General features: G+C 37.9%; 1 protein-coding gene across 25 annotated transcripts in view; it reads left to right on the top strand.

Annotated features, from left to right (window-relative positions):
• RIMS1 (regulating synaptic membrane exocytosis 1) overlaps positions 1-15,830 on the top strand; it is a 326,183-nt gene that overhangs the window by 248,922 nt on the left and 61,431 nt on the right. For 22 of the 25 annotated variants that reach the window (XM_048496050.1, XM_048496001.1, XM_048496133.1 and 19 more), the window contains 2 exons: positions 572-643; positions 3,894-4,006. In XM_048496050.1, coding sequence (XP_048352007.1) covers positions 572-643; positions 3,894-4,006 — 185 coding nt within the window. Of the gene's footprint in view, positions 1-571; positions 644-3,893; positions 4,007-9,335; positions 9,366-15,830 lie in introns of all 25 variants that reach the window. The other 3 variants (XM_048496085.1, XM_048496058.1, XM_048496010.1) reach the window with 1 other exon arrangement.

The raw sequence follows: 15,830 nt of genomic DNA, 5'->3' as shown, positions 1-15,830 counted from the left end.
TGGAATATGTTAGTTCAAGGATGTTGTAGTATTTGATCCAAATATTGAAAAGTTGTACTTCAACCCTTCATATATTAGCTGAGAAATCATGAAAATGTAATAAAGAATTTCATTGTTATATAGGTGATAACTGATAATTTAAAAACTGGGAAACATTTCAAAATTATTTGCATTATTTACATTCTCAGGTAAGTTCAAATATTATTTAACTTGACCAGTGAGTATAATGCAGTCCTGCAGATTTCAACCTAAAGGTGTATAATTTCTTTCTTGCTAGATTTTAAATAACACTGCAGGATAATTTTCCCTGCAGAATAGAATTTTTATGATATTTCCTTACCTATCAAGAATGAGTGGTTATGAAATTATTAAAATTCTGCAAGTACCCATATCAGGTCAAGTCAATTATCTTTCTGTTTCCCTCTGTAGTAAGAAGTGCAACTGTTATTCATTGCCTATATTCACTAACTCTTCATAAAACTTGTTTTCACCTTCCATATACCAGCCACTTTGTATTAACTTTGTAATGTATTTCCTATAATACTTTCTTTTTTGGCATTTCATTTCACAGGCAGTCCAGAAAAGTGGAAAGATATAGCACCCAAAAACAAACTAGGAAAGGCTCTACATCAGAAACAGAAAGGTAGGATTTATTCTGCAATTCACCACCCCTGAAAGATGGGAAGTGGAGATGAGTTACCATATCCCAAAGTCATAATAAGAACATTCCTCTTAATTTTCCAGTTTTTTTCTTTATATACTGTTTGATGAAAAAAAATGTGACAAGATAGTAAGTTTAAAAGCAATATCAAATTATAATAATACAACTGGCGGACGACCCCCCCCCCCAATTACAAGTAGGACCCCATCCTTTTTTGGCCCACTCGTTCCCTCATAGGGTGGCCTACTTGCTAGCCAGACCACTTGCCTGCAGCATTGCCATTTCTACCTGCATGACTCCAGTGGGTGGACTGTGGTCAGTTTCCTGTCTACAGCATTGCAGGCTCTACCTGCTTGGCTCATGGTGGCATTGACTTCCCCTCCCTCTCTCATGTGCACCCACCAGACTGGGTCAGGCATGGCCATCTATCAGCTGCATCCAATTCATTTAGTATCAGCCCCAAGCCCACCTGCAGGGTTTCATCCTCAATTTGGGGTCATACCCAGAGCCAGCTTTGATCTGTGGGATTGGACTGCAGTCTATTTGTTTTTGCTTTGTAAGCTCTTATTTTATAAAAAAAAAAAGGTCTCAGATTTTTCTGCAACCTGTACGTCACCTACTCCCAAATTATGGAAATAGCTCTTCAGTATGCATAGTTCCAATCTTTGGACATAATGATCCATATCTGAGAGCCATGTGTAAAATTAGATATAACAATATTGTGCAAATTGATTTTAACAACAGGAATTGCATATACTCCCTTTAACTCCTATACACTTAATAGAATTGAAAATATTTGAACTATTTATGAATGTTGAAATGGAAATCTTAATAGCTTTCCTTGGTTATTATTTTTAATTAAAATTCAACATCCACTTATATTTTACAAGTGTATTTCTAAATGGCTTCTGCTTCACTTTTTCCTTGCAAAACAAATACAAATGATATTCACTTATATATGTGGATTATATAATCTTGATTGAGAGATCACTTTGATTGATGTCCAAGAGGGGCTTTAGGATGTGCAGGGTTTTCAGTTAATTTTTACTGAGGGAACCATTCCATGGTTGAAAAGGAATGTTCCTTAGTGTAGATCAGTGGTGGTTTCTATGAGGGCTAGGGCTTTTACGGCCTTGGCCCCTACGTGGTGAAACAGGCTACCTAAGAGGTTAGGGCCCCACAGAACCTACAGGAATTTCACAGGGCCTTGTTCCATCAAGCTTTTCCACCTGGCCAGCTGGGAAGATAAATGAGATCACCTTGGCTTTCCTATGGGTACGAAGGGGAGGGGGTGGGTTTTGTTACCATCTGTTTTACTAATTGGAATGTTTTACTGTTTTTATGCTGTTGTATGCCGCCCTGAGCCCTTCAGGGGAGGGCGGGTTATAAATATAAATAATAAAAAAATAAAGAAATGACCTCGAAAGAATTAAGGAAGCTGCATGCTAAAACTATGTTGCAGCAAAACAGGTCTCAGCTTATTGCAAATATATGTCTTCTGCTACTGAACACAGACTGGAGTATTTTTTTTCTTTTGATCACCTACCTAAACAATATGATTTTTGAGATGTGCTAAGAATTTAATATACATTTAACTGGAAGGAGATCTGTACTTGGCTACTAGCAATTCTGTCTTGTTATTAGTTTTGTAAGTACAAGCATACTTTGGTTTTAGTCTCTGATGACCCTCCTGTGAGATCATTTACCAACTGGGTTATGGAGATAATATTGCTGGATGTGAACATTACTTTTTGTGCATATAAACCAAAGGCAATGGTGTGAGTTCGTGATTATGTATATGTGGGCAAAGAGTTTTAATGACTGAACCAATTTTTTTTTGGCCCTAATGTTTTAGGGTTCTACTGCCATGTGTTACTAGAAGGGGACTTCCTACCCCGAGAATCAATGATCACCCAGTCATTAGGGGAAAACACCACACTCGCTCAAGATCGAGTGAGCATTCTAGTATCAGACCATTATGTTCTGTACATCACCTAGCTCCTGGAGGGTCAGCACCACCTTCTCCACTTCTGACAAGGTTGCTATTAAGTGTACAGCATAGCATTTTGTTTTCTGCCTCCCAGATGTTAATGTAGTATTGTACTTTCCAGAGTACATGCAGTACATCCATTCATTCTGGCTCTCCAGTACAATCTGTTTTTTCCCCCATGACACCTACACTTTTTTCATATCCTCTATTATCACTATCTGGATCATTAAAATCATACACAGGAACTTATCACAGTAGTAAAAATCTGCCCGTGTTTTGTCTTCCCATTGTTTTGTTGTGTTTATATATTCATATGAAAGCTTTCTATACATTTGATTGTGAAATACATATGCTCTATGCAACACAAACGTTTATATATATACCATACTAAACACAGAAAGGTAAATTCTGGAATCTTTTTTGAGTAGATCTCATATAAAGGAAGATCAGTTAATTGTACACTAGGAGTGATTTGTATGAAATTTTCCAAACTGGCACCTTATGAGAAGCAAGTGGTAGTTTCCATTAAGATACAGCCTGCTTCTGTGACATGTTTCTAGTTCATATCAGTCCGGACACATCAGTTGCAACTCTTCACAGCACTGGGAAGAACACTACATTCTCCAGTTCCATGATGTCAAAGGAAGCAATGCAAAGGAGAGTAAGGGGTATGCATAGAGAAGAAAGAGACCATTCTACAATCCTGTTCAGAAATTTCATTTTAAATTCCATTTTTAGGATTCTGTAAGGACTGCCCAAGAGAGTGTATGTATACCCGCATTCTTTGGTATCCCGTTTTCCACTGAAATGCATTAAGCAAGAGCATTAACACATTATGTAGATATAGTGTAGATGGCCTGCTTTTTATATCATTTCAAAGCACTATCAACCATAGTTTTTTGAAAGTAAAAAGCATTCAAGGGAAAAAAAGATTATTCCAAATTTAGACTGGTGTTAATTATTTCACTTAGTACAGATCAGTGATTGAGTGTCTTTTTCCAGCCTAGTGGTTTATCAAAATAAACTACTCAAAAATGGCTTCTGACTTGTACAAACTTAAACATGTCAAAATCAATTCTTCCTGAATGGACCAGATATTAAGAGTATATGATCTTATGTACAAAGTAAGATCCTCTTTCTTTTCACATGTATTAATAAAAGTATCTCATGTTGGTGCTTGTAATATCTCTTTGGGTCAGATGTCTGTTACATCATTACATTTAATTTTAATTCTGCCTGCAGAATGCATCAACCAGGAAGTCCTATGCAGTCCTCTTCAGCAGACACGCCCTTCAGCAGCCGTAGGGGGCGGCAGCTTCCACAAGTTCCTGTCAGAAGCGGCAGTATAGAGCAAGGTATCAAATCACAAACTTATTGTTCAAAATCTTGGGTTTCTTTTCCGTCTTTTTTCTCCTCTCCTCTCCTCTCCAAAACAAAAATCTCTTTCTCATTTAACAGTCTGTTACGTTCTATATCAGTTTGTACTGACAAAGCAGTCAAGTCATATAGAAGTGGGTTGCAAACTATAGTGGTGTGCAATTGATTGCTGCATAATTATTATTGTTTGATATCACAGCTGCCAGTTCTTTAGCTGGTTGTTGGCCTTTCATTACAATTCGAGCCTCGCCCAGAGGCCTAGGAAGTTGTGATGTACTGACATAGTATTTGTGCGGATCCCAGCAGGGTTGCCTTCTGAATCTGATAGATGTTAATTTTGTCAATTTGAAGATTATTGTCATTATTATTATTTCACATTTTGGCAATCGGTGCATCTTTTAAAATGGATGTGATGTTTTCCTATGATCACATTTATTCTGGATTCCAAAAAAAGTACAGTTTACAAATTTCAGCAAACCCATTTTGTTCATTTGCACTCCATTTAATTATGTTGTGTTAGCTGGAAATAATGAATTGTGACTTGCTGACAGATGTGTGAACAGTGCTAATTATATCCCTTTCTGAGCATGTCAAAGGTCAAGTACAAAATGGGTTGGTATCAGAGGAAATTAATGTACTCAACAGGGGAATAATCAATTGTGTGTTGTAAGTCCAAGCAAATCCATGAGCATAGTATTTCAGAGAAATTGTGAGATAGACAGTGGCAACTGTCACTTTATTAGTACTAATATCTTTACCTCGTCATTGTATTTGCAACAGTAAAGTTACTGGATTGCCAGGGAAAAACATTATTTACCTATTTTTCCAAAATGTATCAAAGCTACAGCTGTCTAGGTTTATTTTAAAATACATCATCAGGTTGTTTAAATTGTTTATAGTTTAACTTTATGGCATAATCCAGAACTGAAAAATAAATTGCTGAATATGTCTCAAAGTTAATGTTTACTTGTTAAAATACTGGTCAAATGCTGATTCAGTGCCAATATGTATGTATTGAGTTGAGTTTTCTAATGATTGTATTGACTGGATGCATTAATTCAAAGAGGATACATCACTGGGCTGTTATTGAATACACAATGTATTGGAACATGGTTTTTCTTGATATGCTTATTTCCAACTGGATATTTCGCTTGGTGCATGTGCTTGATATACTCTATATTTGCTCTATGTGTATATTACCATGAGTTAAAATCTCATTAATTTAATAACTTTTTGCAGATTAAATCGACTTGTGTTTCCCCAGAATGCCAATAATGTGCAGGCTGAGCATTAAAAATAGGTACCTTTCTGTGGATTCTTATAAAGTTTCTCTGGTGACATAGTAAACCATAGATAATATCTTGTATTTGAAAAAAAAATTTTCTAATAGTATTTCAATTCAAGTTGTGCTAATACAATTTTATAATCTGCAATTTCAAATGACAAGGTGAAAAATTAGATTGTTGTAGCAGCACAAGCAAGAAAAATGTAAAGCTACAAAAATGTTCTTAATAGTGCACTTAAATTCATTTTGGTACAAATTTTGTAGAATGAATCTAGGTGGAGGTTTTTCCAGTTGCTTTCTTTAAATACTTCTGCTTTTGGTGAAGTGATTTTTTTTGTTTCCTCTTGAGCTGTCCTTACAACTGGTGGTAATTGAGATTAGGTTCACACATCCATCTGGTGTATGTCCTAGTTCTATAGGTCCACTAGATAAACACACTGAAAGTTATTACTAGAGAGGTAATCAGTTGTTAAGTAGGGAAGTATTGCCATTATAATTGTTATGCTGAACGACTGAACTTTGTTTTAATATATTCAGCCAAATTTGTTGTTTGTTTGTTTGTTTGTTTGTTTTTTGACAATCCAGAAGAAGAAGAAGAGTTTGGATTTATATCCCCCCTTTCTCTCCTGTAGGAGACTCAAAGGGGCTTACAATCTTCTTGCCCTTCCCCCCTCACAACAAACACCCTGTGAGGTAGGAGGGGCTGAGAGACCTCCGAGAAGCTGTGACAAGCCCAAGGTCACCCAGCTGGCGTGTGTGGGCGTGTATAGGCTAATCTGAATTCCCCAGATAAGCCTCCACAGCTCAGGCGGCAGAGCTGGGAATCAAACCCGGTTCCTCCAGATTAGATACACGAGCTCTTAACCTCCTACGCCACTGCTGCTCCAGCACTGAACAGATAGGTCTTTAGATCTTGCAGTTCCCAAATTGTCCTGCAGATGTGATTTCATCAGCAATGATACGATTCCTTCACTGCTGAACCTTGGGATTTCTATTTACCAGTATTTTTCCATTTAACACAGTGGAACTATACAGAATTGCTTAGCTATTTAACTTTGTTCATCCCAGGCAAGAAGTGGTTTCCTCCTAGGGTAAAAGGTCGACCAATATTTGGCCATATTTACTGTGTTCAATATGTGCATAATAGAAAACTATGGTTCTACTCCAGGGGTCTTAGAGGCATAAAAACTGTAGTATAGTTTAAGGGCTAACATGTTGAAGTCAGTGAGCGTTTTTTACTGAATAAATTACACCTAAGCTTCACAACAGCTAACATTCATAATATGCTGTGGACCATTTAGATATATATTTATATATGATGGCAGAACAAAATGTGAAACTTCTTTTGTTACAATGGTTACAAATTGCAGCCTTTTCATTATTTATCATTATTTACTTAGATATCCAACAAAGCTCATCATCATTTATATAACTGCAAGTGAATTTTGTGGGATACAATGCCTTTATTGCATAAAACTCAAAGAACTGATTCTATAATTAATAGTGTCTGAATAGTGTCTGAAATGTAATTTTTCTGGTCCTTTGCAGATGAATAATAATTGGTCCATAATATTTGGTGCAAGCAAGAGCCAAATGCTTACTTCTATAAGCTAGCAAAAGTAACATTAATAAAAAGAAATGCAGTAACTGTTACTAAGGAAGAGGGGTGGTAACAGTAAAATAATGAACATATGGGGACATTATTGTTGATTTAAAGAATTAATTCTCCTGTAGGAATTTTCCCTTGTAAAGGATCTGGCAAATTATTCTGAACTTGCATGCCTGTTTGTAGAACATCACAGTATCTCCATCAGATTTTTGAGAAGTAATGATCCTAGTAGGCCAGGTTTTTAAAAGTGTGTATACCAGAGTGGGGAAAAGGATGGGAATGAAGAACAGAGTATGGTATAAAGAAGGAATGCATGTTCTGACTTTTTCATGGATCTCTAAACCTGTACCAATTGACAAACCGTGACTTCAATACTGACATTCGTAATATTCGGACTGCAGTGTTATACTTGGTATTTTGGGTTGTACCCATCATTTCTATTTTTCCAATAATTGTGGAGCCTTCCTCCAGCACCAGGATTGTTTCCCTGGCAGGTGTGGTGCTAGTGCAGATCTCTCTCTGAAGTAGAATGGTCCTTGCACTGGAAGAAGGTGAAAAAGAAATGATGGATGCTCCATTTTGGATGTGATTACTACTAGATTCAGTAGTATTTGCTCGTATTAGGGTTTGAAGATAATGATGTGTTGGTTGGGGGGAACTTGCTGCTGTTCTTTAAGCCTACTATTTCCCTCTATAATAAAGATATAGGATCATATCAGAAAGATCTTCGAATGTGTTTTCAAAACATGCATAAACCTCTTGTCTAGTAAGTACAGTTTAGGGCCATAATATTAACATTATTTGCAATGTTTAAAAATGAAACTGCTTTTGTCAGTCAAAAAGCATAATAATACAATTTTGACTGACAAAAGCCATACAGTCAGAGGTAAAACATAACTCCATGTTTTCTATGGGAGAATATACATATATCTTTTGTTGAAGTGATGTGGCCCTTTTTATTGTCAAAAATAACATGAATGCAATAATTATAAAAGATAATTATGCCATCCAGTGATGAATGTTAAGAGCTAGTGTTGGACATTGCCACTTCATATGTAGTTGCTTAGTTCTTTGTATGAAAATAAAAGCATGTCACAGGGCTTAGGAAAATGATTTAATTCTGAATTTCTCATCTTTATTGCACATGGATAGATGCAGAAAAGACACTGCATTATTTCTTCTGCTTTATCTTTTACCTTTATCTTTGAACATTTTAAGTGAATGTGAGTGATGATATTGATGAAAATTTACGATGTAAAATGTTTCATGTTTCCATTGGTGTCCCATTCATTGACAAAAGAAAGAGCTTAACCTGAAGGGTGCAAACAAAAGTCTCATTTGTATTAATGGACCTGAAACATTTCTATGAAAAATAGTGATTGAACTTGTAGAGATGTTAATATAACAGACCTAAGCTGTTGAACACATTTATACTTTAAAAGGTAGTTGAACGTGATTCAGTAACTAGGAACAAATGTATGTATGTTCGTTGATTCTACAAGTTTTGAATCTGCAGTCTTTGACACTGGATTATGAATAATTTAAGTGGAATATTCTTCATTTTTAAACAGAACAGGTACATTACATGTATTGGAATGGGTTCACATCTTGTTTCTATGTAAAATGCCTCTTGAAATCTTTTCTTTAAAACTATGCTAGTTTTTGCTAGGGGAGTTCTATTAAATGAAAATTAGATGACAGTTATCTATGTGAATTCTGTAGCGTCCTCATTTGACCGTTCCTTAGTATATATGCACAAATTCTTCACCCTTTTCGAATATGACTTTGTACTTTTGTGAATTTGGTTTATTGATGCAAGACTGAACTGACAAGTGTGTTTTGGTGCAGTGGCACATGTTAAAACACTGGTATAATTAAAGTTAGTATGAAAGTGCTCTAATTTGGAATGGCTAAAAAGATACTTCAATATACATTTAAAGCTTCTAGGACACTTTATTTTCATTTTGTGAAATTCTTAAATGATGACAGTTGAGATGCAAACTTGATGGATGAATGAGCATTTTCATACATGAGTAACCACGTTCATTCTAGTGTTGCTGCTTGCTTTCTTAACTACTCATCATGGCAATTAGGGACAAAGCTTCAGAATGACCTCCTTTTTCATTTTTGACATTAAACTGTTAAAAATCTAACAATCCAACATGGAGTTAAGTGCACTAAAACCATTTATTTCAATGGTGCTGAATGCCCTTAAATGTGTATTGGATTGTGATCTCAGATTTTATAGTTTCCTCATGGTTTTGTCATTCGAGTTTTCCCACATTGATTTATGCATGCTGTGACAGAGCCTATAGTGTTTGTCATTCTCATGTATAACACCTTTTTGTCTAACTTTAAATTTGCTGATATCTTTCTTTTGTTCCCATCATTCCGTGCATTTTATTCATTGAAGAACAAGAGAATTATAGCACATCATCAAAAGGTAAATATTCATGTCAATTTTATTAACACTTGTTATTTTTACCTTTATTCTGCATTAATTTCATGTCAACCCATTTGGTTACATTCAATTAAGAATGTAAATCCATAGAAACGTTTTTTTTTCTCAAATACCTAAACATCATTCTGTGTGTCTTTCATTGGAAAACTGTTTATAATAATTAAATTCATTAATGACATTAACTTCTGATTAGCTACATGCTTGGTTGTCATCTTCCAATTATATATTCTGGCATAGTATCGTTTTTCAGTAAGGAAGTTTCAGGGAAAATACAAAGAAGTTCCAGGTTAAATACACAACAATAAGGGCTTAACCTTTGTGGATAGTTTAAAAATGCACTAAACTATGAATACCATCTTAAAATTCTTAAGTTAACTGTTCACCTATAAAAGTCACAAAGAATAAGAGCTATGTTTAAAGTGAATGAATGAATTTGATTGCGGTCAAAGACTAAACCTTCCATAAAATCTATGTTTTCAGTGAATATTCACTGGTAGCAGTGAGTAAAACCAAGTTATCTGCATTTGGGATCGAATGGACATTTTTGGAAAATTCTCAGAAAAATCTCAGGCTTAATCCAAGACTATTACTATTTTTCAAAATGCTACTTCAGAGTGCATTACTAGCTTCCAAAAGAGCTTCCACAATCAGACTTTTGTTTGCTAGGTTGTTTCCTTTCTTTTTCACAAGATGCTTCCTAAATTTTCAGTTCTCTGAGCTAAAGGTTGCTGAACATGTTCAGACCCTTAATTGTAGAATGGAATTCTGAGAAGCATGATTTAGGTCTGAAGGAATAAAAAAACCTGCATTGCTCACAGTTTACATCATCTATGACCAGAAACCTTAGAAGAAACACTAGTTGGTATTCTGCAGGCACAGAGTATACCAATTGTATAAGTAGCGAGCATGTGGAAATATGGAAAGGAGGGAAACCATCAGATGAGGGTAATGGTATCAAGTTATTACAAATCACAGGAAAAAATAGGAGCAGGCTTAGTAGTAAAGGGGAAATTTGTAAGAATTCTCTCTATCCTCAGTTATTGCCTGTAAACAGAGAAGGAGAGAGAGAGATCTTTCTGTTTTGCCTTCTGTTATGCTTACCTCTGTTTGTCAGATATCTCCACTTATTGAAAAAAGTCTATAAACATGTTATATGCCCATTTTTCTTCTATGGGTGAACATATGTACATGAATAGGTGATTATTTGTCTGTTTTCCCTTAGAGGAGAGCAACCAAAAGAGAAAGATTGCAATGGGGTTTTAAGGATGAGAGCTTTCAAAATTCTCATTCCTAGAATCACAGATTGTATCAGAGTTTATGAAAGCTTTGGTCTTATGGTAGACCAACTAGACCGGGCACAAGACTTTTGGTCACATAACCAAAAGGTGTGTGCCTCAGTCACATGCCACCGAGTCCTCCCTACCACTGAGCCCCGCCAGCCTGCAGGGAGGTGGGGGTGTGGCTCGGCGGCAGGCGGCTGTGGCATCTGCCTAGACCACCCACTTCCACCGAGCCCAACCCCCAGCCTTCATACAGGCTAGCTTTTGCCCTTACCAGGCCTTCTCTGTCAGGCAAAGGAAGTTTCCATGCCCAGTTCTGCCGGCTCCCGTGATGCGAGAGCCGGCAGCATGAGGCAGACTGCCACTGCCATTTCCCCTCTGCTCAACGGAGCAGGCAGCCTCCTCCATCGGGCAGAAGGGGTTTCCCTGCCAGACGCTGCTGGCTCCCATGGTGTGAGAGCCAGCAGCACCAGGCAGGCCGCCGCTGGCATTCCCTCTCTGCCCAATGGAAGAGGTGGCCGCCTTCTCTGTCAGGCAGAGGGGGTTTCCCTGCCCGGCGCTGCCAGCTCCCATGGCGTGGAGCCAGCAGCATGAGGCAGGTCACCGTCATCATTCAGGCAAAAGGGGTTTGTGCCCCCATGTGACCCGGTGAGGGCAAGCCCGGGGCGGATGTCCCCGGATGTCCCCATTGGCGCTACACCACTGGATTGCACTGTAAGGTTGATGATGGCTTTGCCTTTGGCTTCAGATGGTTGGCATGCGTAAGTGTGAGTGAGGAAACCAGAAGAGTTCTAAAGTGTCCTAAGGCATAGGGGGCAAACACTTATAGAAGAAACATCAGTTGGGAGAGAAAGACCTGCTAAGAATGGAGATCTCTAACAAGAAGTAAAGTTCAGGAAGACAGGAAGTCATGTTCCTTTACCAAACTTCTGACCCTGTTACATGAGTGACTAGAAACAGTAGCTATTGGATGATATATCCCTCCAGTCAGTTATTGATCAGGGACCCACCAGCACAGATTTATCTAGTACTTTTTTATCCACAGCTTTCTCTAAGTAGTTCAGGGCAACACACATCATTCTCCCTGAAAGATATGTTAAACTGAGAGGGGGGGGGGGGGGGGGAGATTGCCCCAATGTCACCCAGCAAGCTTTCATGACAATGTTGGGCTTTGAATACTCTTACATCCTACTCTAAATTTCTTAAATTTGTACACCATGCTAAATTTCAGTGATGATCAACTTTTGGAGTACTTCGGTGTGGCATATTTGGGAAACTGTTTTAGGAATCTTAGGAAGCCGCCTGGAAAGTGTTGTGAGGTAGCTTTATAGAATCCCATGCCCCAAAGGTATCAGAAGATAGTAGGTAGGTACCAGCAGTTTTACCAAGCAATAATGTTAGGCCATCCTCTTCAAATTGTACACACACATTTTTTGTAGCTAGTATAGACCTAAACCCAGGAAAGCAACGTTGTCTGTTCTCTTCTCTGATAAAATCTTTTGAAGAAAAATTGTGATTAGAAAGAGCATAAATTGTGATTAGAAAGAACATTCCCTTAACTTTTTATCATAAAACCTTTTTTTCCTGAGAGCCAGCATGGTGTAGTTCAGGGCAACACACATCATTCTCCCTGAAAGATATGTTAAACTGAGAGGGGGGGGGGGGAGAGATTGCCCCAATGTCACCCTTTTTATCATAAAACCTTTTTTTCCTGAGAGCCAGCATGGTGTAGTGATTAAGAGTGGTAGTCTCTAATTTGGACAACTGGATTTGTTTCCCCGCTCCTACACATGAAGCCTGATGGCCGACCTTCAGCCAGTCACAATTCTCTCAGAATTCTCTCATCCCCAACTGCTACACAAGGTGTTTGTTGTGGGGAGAGGGAGGGAAAGAATTTGTAATCCACTTTGAGACTCCTTATGGTTGAAAAAGTTGTGTATAAATCCAAACATAAGAACAAACATGACCCTGCTGATTATCTGTATCTGCATCTTCATTTCAAACATGTCATTGTATTTTGGAAAATAAAGCTTATATGTGCTGAAATACTAACCTGACATATTTACCATTTCAAATTGATTTCCTTTGATCATAAGACAAATCTGTTGTCTTCTTGTGAGAAGAATCATATGATTGGGTCTTGATAAAGCCAAAAAGCAGCAGTTTTCCTAGTATTATAATTTTGGTTTGATAAAGTAAAAAAACAGCAGTTTTTCTAGTATTATAATTTTTATTGTATGACAGGCTTCAGGTGAGAAGGATAAGGAGGTTGCAGTTCTCAGTACTTCCTCTTGGAAAAAAAGTATTTGCTCCACATAAGAAAACAGCCTCATATAAATTAGGTTCAGAAATTCTCTTAGGCCCTTTCTGCACGGGCCAAAAAATCCACCTGGGGTAAAATGCCGCCCCAGGTCAGCCGTTTTCGCGATAGGCGCTGCTGCAATGCAGCAGCGCCAACCTGATCGCTTCCTCTCCCAGGGCGGCGTTAGGTCGCCCTAAAACAACAACCCTTTAAAGGGTTGTTGTTGAGAAGCGTCTTCTTCCAGCCTTGGGCGTAAGGCAGCCGAACCGCGCCGCTGGGAAGACGCTGTTTCCCCTTCCCTTTCCCATGTCCCTCTCGTGTTGCCGTCCTGCTGGCCTCCTAAGTCCCTCTCTCGCTGTCCTCTGACCCCCATTTAATCACCATCTAAAAATATTAGGTTTCCTTTCACACACCAAACTCACTGGATTGTGATCTGAGAAAGTCTATTTTGGGGAAGGGGTTCCACATGTCAACCAACCTCAGAATTTATACCATATAGTAGTAGTAGTAGTAGAAGAAGGAGAATGAGAAGAAGAAGAAGAAGAAGAAGAAGAAGAAGAAGAAGAAGAAGAAGAAGAAGAAGAAGAAGAAGAAGAAGAAGCTGCTGCTGCTGCTGCTGCTGCTGCTGCTGCTGCTGCTGCTGCTGCTGCTGCTGCTGCTGCTGCTGCTGCTGCTGCTGCTGCTGCTGCTGCTGCTGCTGCTGCTGCTGCTGCTGGTTTATCTGGTACATTTTTTCTCCAAAAAATCTGTCAATTTGTGGCAATGTCAAACCATTCCAGTCCCTCATCAGGCAACAACTTTCATATGAAAATTCAATAAGATTATCAGCATATATATATATAATACTCCTTTGTCTTCATTTGGAGCATAGATTCCCTACACACCATAGTTTTAACGTCCAAAAAATTAACTTCCATCCCCACATATCATTTGTCAATTCCAATTTGGGATCTAAATGTGTTTTGATATATAACACCATCCTGTTTTTTTCTTTTAAATACTAGCTGCAATAAATTATTCAGCTAAAGATTTGGGACAAATCTGAGACAAATATTTTACATTCCTTTTTCTAATATGGGTTTCTTGTAAACAAATTATGACCCTTTCCATGCAATCTTTTAAAACTGTTTTGAGGAAGGCAGGAAATAAAATGTTTCCTCCATGGAGTTTTGCATTGTTTTACCCCCTTTGGTTCCCAAAACATTTTTTTGCAACCTCAAACATTTTAAATCAATACCCTTTTAAAATGATTGTTTAGTTTAAATGTTTTTAAAACATCTTCATTTGCCTGTGCTATCTCCTTAAGACATTTTCCATGCCTGCCTGCTGTCCTTGGGCTTTGTTCTAAGTGCCATTTTCTCACCTCACATTTCATTCCCCCTCACCTATTTTTGGAGCATTTCAGCAGAGTTTCTTCAGTTCTGGGAAGCTAATTTTTGAAGGATGGATGTAGAGGGTGCAGTAGTAAACAGGGCTGATATATGTGTTCCTGTATACAACACTGTAAAGAAACAAATCAAAGAGCCCTTCGGGGATAGGGCGGGTTATAAAACTAAACAATAAATAAATAAAATAAATAAATACTGATGCAAAGAAAATACTTCTTTTCCATAGTGAAGTAGAAGGATCTCAAACGCTTCTCATTGCTTTTCCTCTCACGTTACCCTCAGTTTGAAGCTATAGCAGATCCCAGGAGAAAACAAACTACTGGGAGAACTGAATTGTGCACACCTCCAGTTCACTTCAGAAACTTTAAAACAAACCTGAAATATAATGTAAAAGTGCAAGAACCCTTTGAGTTACCTCAGGATCTATGCTGTTATTTGATGGATACTGGAAATCAGTTTATGCATTTGGGGAGAAATAGGAAGGGTTGAATTTGAGCTATCAAAGAGATGTTCAGTGGAATCTTAAATTCGGTGCATGTATTTGCCCTGTGTATATAGTGGCCAGAGACTGAAAGTGGAGATAGCAGCAGTGGGCTGGTGATTAGACCAAGAAGTATGAATTACGTATTCCACTAACATTAGGGATAATAAATAGGGACAATAAACAAAAAAAAACCCCAGTACTTAGCTCTAAAAGTGTATGACTTGGGGGTTCTGAGAGAGCTTTAAACACTTACAGCATGTTTGGTCCTCATTATAAACTTCAGGATCTAAGTTGATCATGAATGTATTTGTTTTAATTTGTTGTTATATTAGAAGTTTTCTTTGCATCCGTTCCCCAAATTACAAAACTGAAAAGACATCCTTATACTGACATCTCAGTTTTAATTTACTTCCATATAGGATAATTAGGATTGATGTCTAATTTGTTCTTGTTGATGCCATAGAGAGCTCATTCTAGAATTCCTTATTCTTCACGTAAAATTCAACAAACTGTTTTGGGGACCTCATACCATTGTTATTTTTTACAGATTTAGTGTCTTCTATAGCCATGGTGGCGAACCTTTGGCACTCCAGATGTTATGGACTACAATTCCCATCAGCCCCTGCCAGCATGGCCAATTGGCTGTGCTGGCAAGGGCTGATGGGAATTGTAGTCCATAACATCTGGAGTGCCAAAGGTTCGCCACCACTGTTCTATAGGATCCCTTCCCTTTTTGTTAATATAAAGTTATCCCTGGGTTTATAATTCTTAAAACGGAACTACTTTTCTTTCCCTTCCAGATAACTAGGGATGATTTGAAGGGAGTTATTATTAGGGTTGCCAGCAGAAGACCAGAGGGATGGGGACATGCAGGCATCCATTTCTAACAGCATGACATCAATTCTGGGAAACTTAAAAATGGCATCATGCCTCTGTGGAAACAGATGGATTCCTAGAGAGGACTGATGTCACTTCTGGTTTTTCCCTGAAGTG

Source organism: Sphaerodactylus townsendi, linkage group LG01 (genome assembly GCF_021028975.2).
Source record: "Sphaerodactylus townsendi isolate TG3544 linkage group LG01, MPM_Stown_v2.3, whole genome shotgun sequence".
NCBI lineage: Eukaryota > Metazoa > Chordata > Lepidosauria > Squamata > Sphaerodactylidae > Sphaerodactylus > Sphaerodactylus townsendi.
This window is presented reverse-complemented; position numbering and strand designations above follow the sequence as displayed.